This window comes from Fundulus heteroclitus, chromosome 23, assembly GCF_011125445.2.
Source record: "Fundulus heteroclitus isolate FHET01 chromosome 23, MU-UCD_Fhet_4.1, whole genome shotgun sequence".
In the NCBI taxonomy this organism is placed as follows: domain Eukaryota; kingdom Metazoa; phylum Chordata; class Actinopteri; order Cyprinodontiformes; family Fundulidae; genus Fundulus; species Fundulus heteroclitus.
In genome coordinates, this window is record NC_046383.1 from 5,931,859 (window position 1) to 5,939,571 (window position 7,713).

Below are 7,713 nucleotides of genomic sequence, written 5' to 3' on the forward strand. Positions count from 1 at the left end.
AGTTCCTTTCTTTTACCGTGAACACTGTATCCTCTGTCCGGCTTTGTCTCACATGCTTTAGCCAGAGGGCTGTTCGCCCATTTCACGCTGTCAACAGGCAACAATATTGCCTATACTGCAGCTGGAGTAACTAGAATGTGGTAGAACTTGATGTTAACAACACAAAGTCTGAAACCTGGTTTTGTTTTTCTGCTGCATGATATGATTTATGTGAAATATTTGCATTTCTTTCCTTTTAACATGGAATACACAAAATAAGGTGCGGTTAAGTCAGTCCTTTTCTGAATTAGGAGCTTACACTGACATCACATTTCACTCCAAATCAAATTTTCCACTCTAAAAAAAAAAAAACAGTATCTCTTTGGTCTAGGAGTAATTACAGGTACACAGTGTGATGTTGTGACTGTGTCATCAAGCAAAGCGGATTATGAGCAACACACAACAGTTCAAGTCATGGGAACACGTCCTCAGGGTGGAAGCAGTCACTTGTTCACCAGAGCTCTGTGTATCCTCGAAACAACCTCAAAGTTTGGTAGGAGCGCAGCGGCCTGGGCCAGCTGGGGAAGCTGAGTGTAGGTGGAGGTGCGGAGGTACTGAAAAAGGTCCTGGAAACTGTGGAAATGAGCGGTGAGCTTCGGGGGCACACCCAAAGACAGCCCCAGCTTCCTTAAAACATAAATGTGGTTGGGCGAGTCGAGCAGCAGCGACAAATCCTGGATGGTGTCGTAGTTCAGCGTCTCGATACTCTGACCTGGATACATTCAGAACAGCAGAAACACAATGAGCTCGTGCAAAATAAAGAACCTGGAGTTGAACTCGTTAAGGCCCTTTTAATGGCAGAAAGGCTTTAGAATACGTACCTTGAGCAAGCTCCCATATTGTCTGCAGTTTTTGCTCCATCTGATGTTGATAAAGTAGATGAGGCAGAATTATTCATTCGTTCCTTAGCTAAAGTGTTATGTATTCAATCACTGACAGTGACAGCAACAACAGATGTACAGTCACTATCATGGACTTATTTCACTTATTAATCATAAAAGCACTCAGAACAGACAGCTATTTTAATAGGAGGCATGCATAAGATATGACATTTTCCTACATATCTAATTAAAAACCATGCTGTTATAATTTATCCTCATCTAGTTTCTAGTTGTGTCCTCCCTCATACTAAAATGGTTCCCAGGGATGCATTTTATCAGTTGCAGGATAGATTACGCAACGCTTCTCCTTCTTCTAAATAATAATATAGCCTCCGATGCAAAACACAGCTGCACAAATGCGGACTAGGAGCTGGTTTTCATGTGCTATTAAAGTCCATAGGATAAGTCCTATGTATTTAGTAGATTAACTTGTATTGTACAAGCCATGTAGATTAATCAGGTGTTCTGATAAAAAGAAAAGGAAGCACTAAAATTATCGGTCAGGGATTATTTTCTTTTTACTGCCTAAGGATCAGATTAACACCTGAGGGCAGTGGAGACAACAATTATGCGTCTCTAGACTGTTTCATATAACTCTTCATTGTGTTTTAGCGATGAGGATATTCTGTTCTCATGTAACCTTATTCTCACCGTAGATTTGTTTTATTTCTGAATTCATTGCATCTGTAAGATTACTATATATTTATTTGTTCTGTTTAACTAACTTTTGCACCAGGCGTTTCAGATGAAAACACATTTTACTTTAATTTGTATGTTTTCTTCTTCTTCTTCTTCCTTCTACCATTTGCAGTTTCAGTTTTGACTCTGATGAACATTTTAGCACCCTTACAATTTTTTATGTCTCTTCATCATGATCATTGACATGATGCAGTTTCTTCAGTTCTTTAAACCAACGTCATCTCTGGTCATGACAGAGTTCTACACATTTCTTTTTCCCCCAAAGTTTAGCTTATTAGTTTTTTGTTTTTTTACTGCTAACCTTTATTTCTATTTGCGTCATATTTGTATTTTTTGAAAAGGGCTTTGTGATAAGCCTAATTGTGTATGTATAAAAATCCCTCATGACTAAAGACAGCAAAAATAGTCAAATAGAGATTTAAATTTTAAATTAAAACTTCATAAATACTGTTGTACATTATATTGCAAAAAGTCCTGGGTCACTTTTACACCTTTACACACACATGCATGAGTTTAAGTTGCCTTCCATTCTTAATCTATAGCGTTTACTTTGATTTTAATCCCACCATTTGCAGCCACAGTTGCAAATCAATATTGACTCAATATTGATTTGCACTGCTGACTGTTTATTCACAGTACCAATTGTTTACATATACATTTGCAATACCGTACTTCAATTGGATTATGCAATTACCTTCCACTGCACTTTAATTTAAATAGCTTCTGTCCAAACTTTATTTATTCATTTTATAGTAATAGCTACCTGTATATCATGCTCAGATGCCTATAGTAATAGCCATCTGTACATATATTCATAGTACATGCAAACTCTGTTATAATAACAACCATCTGTATATTATGTTATGGTACATATCTGTAAAACTCTATTTATAGTAATATCCACCTGTATATTATATTCGGTACATATCCAGCTGTAAATTTTGTTCACAATATTAGTTATCTATATATTATACTCATAGGACAAATGTATCAGTAAAATTCTGTTCATAATAGTATTCATCTCCATTTTTATTCAGTAATAACTCATGTCCTGTACTTATGGAACCATTGTTTATCCTGCACTTGCTGCTATTGCACTTCTGGTTAGACCTAAACTGCATTTCGTTGCCTCGTACCTGTACTTGTGTAATGACAATAAAGTTGAATCTAATCTAATCTAGTCTACAAAAGCCTCCATTCTTCTGGGGAGGCTTTCCATAAGATTTAAGATTTTGTTTTCTCTGTTTATCTACAAGCACAGTTAGTAGGTCAGACAGACGCTGATGTTGGATGATAAGGCATGGCTCGGAGTTTCCGCTCCAGTTCAGCACATAGGTGGTCCGTCGGGCAGGCCAGCCACATTTCCCCTGCTCTGCATCCAGCGTTTTCTATTGCACTTGGTGATTTAAGGCTTGATGGCAGCTGTGTGGTCATGAGAACCCATTTCATGAATCTCTCCATGCACCGCTCTTGAGCTAATCTGAAGGCCACATGAAGTTTGGAGGGAAGCCATTAGCTCTGCAAAAAGTTGGTCAACTCTGTGGACTATGCCCCTCAGCATCCACTTAGCCCAATTGCTTCCTTTTTGCCATAATACCCCTAACAGCTGACTGCAGTATTTAGTGTAGAGGTAATTTTATGCCTGTGCGTATTAGGCATGTAGCATCCTCAGAGCAACCCATTCTTTCACATGTATTTGTAGAAAAGACCTGCATGCCTAGGTGCTGGGTTTTAAACATCTGCAATAATGGAAGTGACTTTCATGGATTTAGATGGGTGGCCTGATACTTATGGCAAGACAGCGATTGAATCAATCCCCAATTCAGGCAAAGTGCCTTAACAACTTAAAAGAAAACCACGTGCTTCAAAACATTAGGAAAAGTTATTTAAAAATGAACGTTAAAACTGAAGTTTGAAATAACGTTCAAACCATAAGACACAGAGCCCCCGGCAAAGATCTGAGTGTTGCTGTTCCAGGATTCCCAGAATATGAGGAAGGAAAAACAAAGCACCTCCTCTGTGGTGAAGCCTTTTTGTCCTTCCTGCACGATGTTATCTTGTTTCTGACTGCAGGGCTTGATGTTGGTGGTGACATTGATCACGATAGAAGTGGGATGCAACTCGCTCTCATGGTTCAGTGAGTTCTGCCCTCTGCGCGTAGAGGTGGTTGGAAATGCAAAAGAAACATAGATGATAAAAATGTTTAAAATGATGTTCTTTGTTCCAGAATTCACAAAAAAACATACCTCGTTGTGTCTTCAGGGGAACTGCTCTCCGAAGCACTCTCTGATTGTGGCGTTGCTCTCTCCGTGTGACCAGAGGGACTTTCGTACTGAAGGTTTGCGGCAGACAGCAACCCCTCAGGCTTCAGGCCGTGCTCAGGAACCCGCTCTGAACGATGGCAATGTGTTTAGAATCTCACTTCTGTCCAGAAAACTCGAATAAGAGAGCAAAGATGGCTGAAATATTACAAATAATCGAACTTACTGAATCTTTTCACAGTCAGGAGGACAACCCAAAGCAACAGAGAAAGAAGAAAAAACAAGGACGATATCGTGGCGCCGATAAGGACCACAGAAAGACTTTCCGCTTTCGTTCCTTAAAGGAGAACAAGAGAGTTAGTCATATTATACTGGGGGGAAAAGAAATGGAAAACGCGTTTACAGTGAAGGTTTACATACATTTATCATTGGCATGAATTTCCTATTAATTTATTGTCGCTATAGATAGATTTTTAATTCAGAGTGGTATGGTTATACATCAATCATCATGTGAATTTTACAAAGAGCCATTTCAGAATGGTTTAGAATTGATCTAATCTACACAGGATAAAATTCCACATACAGGCTTGGATATATGCATGCACCCATACACTGCAAGAAGTAAGTCAAATTTTCTTGAAATTAATGTATTTTTCCTTGATTTAAGCAACTAAATAAGACTATTTGCCAATGGAATAAGATTCTTCCACTTAAAATAGGACCATTTCATCTATATCTATATCTTATTTCTAGTGCAAGATATCTAATTATTTTATTTTAGGAGTAAAAATACTCACTCCGTTGGCAAATAGTCTGATTTATCTGCTTAAATCAAAGAAAAATACATTCATTTCAAGAAAACCTGAATTATTTTTTGTTCCCTTTTTGCAGTGTAATGTTGACAAATTCTTCAATTACACTTCACTTCATCAGCTATTCTGCTATAATTCGAACAGGAAGATAATCCCAAACACACATTACATGTCTTTGGAGAGGGCAAAGTAGACTAACATTTAGCTTCTGGAATTAAGCACGTTTAAAAGCCAGAAAATTGACTAGTTTAAGTGAACAGTGTGTGTACTTATTAGAACCTGGATGTACAATTTTCACCCTATGTGGATTAAATAAAATCTGAAAAGAGCAAAGTTCACGCAAATCAATGGAAGCCCTACATTTACATAAAATGCATGGCCACAGACACCCTACCAGGCCATACCTTTTTCTGCAGGTTCTTCAGACTTCCCAACAGGCAACATGATGGCGCTCTCTGCAAACACCAAAAATGACAGCTTCACAAAATCCCCAAATACGTACAAGTACTGAAGCCTGACATTTGCACTGTTGCGTTGGTGGTTTATATTTGCTTCGTACCTGTTTTGGAGCCTCGGGACGAAAAGGGCAAGCACCCTTGACGGACTGCATCATCACAAGGAATACACAACAGCTCCACCTCTCCTGTCATGCTCTTCAGTTCATAATGTCTGCACGAAATAACACACAAACATACATTTACAGTATGCATCAGCTTAAACCACAGAGACACTGGCGTTGTAGAAGGGATTTACTCACCCTGGGAGGCACTGCCCACACACAGCATTACTGATGGGTGAACAGGCGGTCAACACCAGGCGGTTCAGCAGATTGCACTGGGTGCATCTCCTGCATGGATCCACACCCGTGTCTGTGCTGAAGGTCCCCTCTTCACATGGAATACACACCCCATCCCCACCATCACCAAAGCCACAATCCTGGAAATTGAACGTAGATTTAGTGTCAACACATTTAAAGGAGGGAATTCATGCTACCAAAAAGCTGTGCATTACCCCTGAAAGCTGTTCCCCAGGCTGACAAACAGGGCATGCGACACAGGTGCCATTATGGTGCAAGAACTCTGTTTGATCACATCTGGGCTCCGATTGCACCTATGCACACAAGGGTGAGGCATTAAACATTGGGGTTTTGCGAGGTGAATGTCTTCTTTTGTTTTATCAACACCCATGGACACGTACAGTGGCTCGCAAAAGATTCACTCCTTGACGTTTCTCACGTTCTGTCACTTAGAAACACAGACATCAGCATTTCTTAATTAGATTTGTTTTATGTGATGGACAGACAGAAAAATATTGAATCGTTGCAAAGTAGGAAAATTATGAACGGTTTTACAGAAGTGTTGCATGTCCATTTATTCAACCCTATGATGTGTTACTTTGTGGAACAGCCTTTGAATCCCGTCCATTCTTTGTTATTTATTTCCAACAGCTTTGCACATCTAGATACTGGGAGTTTTTTGGCACACTCTTCTTTGGTAAATAGATTGGATGGAGAGAATATATATTTAGATACAAGTCTTGCCAAAAAAATCTCAGTTAGATTTAGGTCTAGGCCAGCGGTGTCTAACTATAATATTCAAGGGTCAGTGTCCTGCATGCTTTGAATGTATTTTGCTTTTAAACAACATAATCCAACTCCTTAATTAGCCTCAGCAAATTGTCATGTTCTGCCTGGTAATGACCAATGGATTCAGCTATGATGAATGGCTAAAAGATCAAAAACCTCCCGATAGCAGGCCTTGAGGACTGACTTTGGACACCATTGGACTTTGTATTTCTAAGCCAGTTTTATCTAAACAAGTAGTCTGAAAATTCTGTCCGTAGGACCAAAGTCCTGTAACCTTTAGATACGACTCTGGTCCAAGGAACGTAACTCAAAAGTTTGAATTAAATCCTGAAAATGGTATTTGACTCACATGTGTTGAAGAAGAAAAACATGTACAAGTTGCACTGATCCCTGAGAAGTTAAGTTTAAGACCTCAGATCTAAACCTTTTTATTGTAGCTCTGTATGTTTAGGTCAGTCCTGATGAAAGGTGCACCTCCTTTCTTTCAGGATCGTCCTGTATGCATTTTTATTTTTAAAATTCTTTACAAACAATGTAATTTTTTCTTTACATCTCATAATTATGCACTTTTCTGTTGCTCTATAGCAAAACATAAAAAAAACAATAACATACATTAAATTTAAATTTCTGGTTGCTATGACAAAATTTGAAAAATTATAAGGGGTATTAATACTTTTTCATATTATACCATACCCTAGCATACCAACTTTTATTTATAAAGCACTTTAAAGGACCCACAGCTGAAACAAAGTGCTGAGCATGGCTGTAAACTATAAACATGCATTAAAAGAACAAGGATTTTTAAATACTGTATAGGAACAATAAAACATTTAAATTTTATGTAGGTGCAAAACGTTGTTCTATTTTTGGAATGCAGAAAATTGACAAAATAATATCAATATTTAACAAAATTATGCACTGTGCAATCATATTTAAGTGACTTGGAAAGCAGAGGGGGATAAAAGGAAAGACATACCGTCAATATGAAGGAAGCTCCAATCAGAAAAGTGAACATGCCCCTTCCCTGTGTACGTTCTGACTTCAGAAATACAAAACTTTAAAAAAAATGATTTAATATGTTAAATTACACAAACTAAAACCCAGAACAACACTTTCTGAGAGAGTAAACGTGAGGAGATTAAAAGCTCTAAACACTTACGCTGGCAGTTCCAAAAGATCCAAATATTTTGTCCTATAGGTATTTCTCTTTATGTCTGTTCCTGATCTGCAGCACCTTGTGTATTCGTCCTGACTTCAAACTACTAAAATAAACCACTGAAAGTTTCTTCCAATCTCAGAAGAGGGAGGCAAACGGTGGGAAAGGTCTTTGGGAAATCCCATCGTTCTGCATCACCTGTGACGCAGGAGGGGTTCCCAGCCGGGTTAACCAGCCTTGGACCAATGAATATAAGCCCCCCAGATGGGCACCTCACGTC

General features: G+C 38.6%; 1 protein-coding gene and 1 long non-coding RNA gene across 2 annotated transcripts; both read right to left on the reverse strand.

The window, feature by feature from the left end:
• Positions 1 to 357: 357 nt before the first annotated feature.
• Positions 358 to 5,342, reverse strand: LOC118557528. Its single transcript, XM_036127661.1, has 7 exons — positions 5,252 to 5,342; positions 5,097 to 5,147; positions 4,107 to 4,217; positions 3,866 to 4,010; positions 3,632 to 3,770; positions 861 to 900; positions 358 to 751 (listed from the first exon to the last, which is right to left on the reverse strand). Exons 1-7 carry the CDS (start codon positions 5,340 to 5,342, stop codon positions 483 to 485), a joined length of 846 nt encoding a protein of 281 aa, XP_035983554.1. The 3' UTR covers positions 358 to 482.
• Positions 5,343 to 5,465: 123 nt separating this feature from the next.
• Positions 5,466 to 7,522, reverse strand: LOC118557326. The gene is made up of 4 exons (XR_004927806.1): positions 7,437 to 7,522; positions 7,254 to 7,332; positions 5,704 to 5,802; positions 5,466 to 5,628 (listed from the first exon to the last, which is right to left on the reverse strand). It is a non-coding gene; the product is annotated as an uncharacterized LOC118557326 (long non-coding RNA).
• Between the last annotated feature and the right edge of the window lie 191 nt (positions 7,523 to 7,713).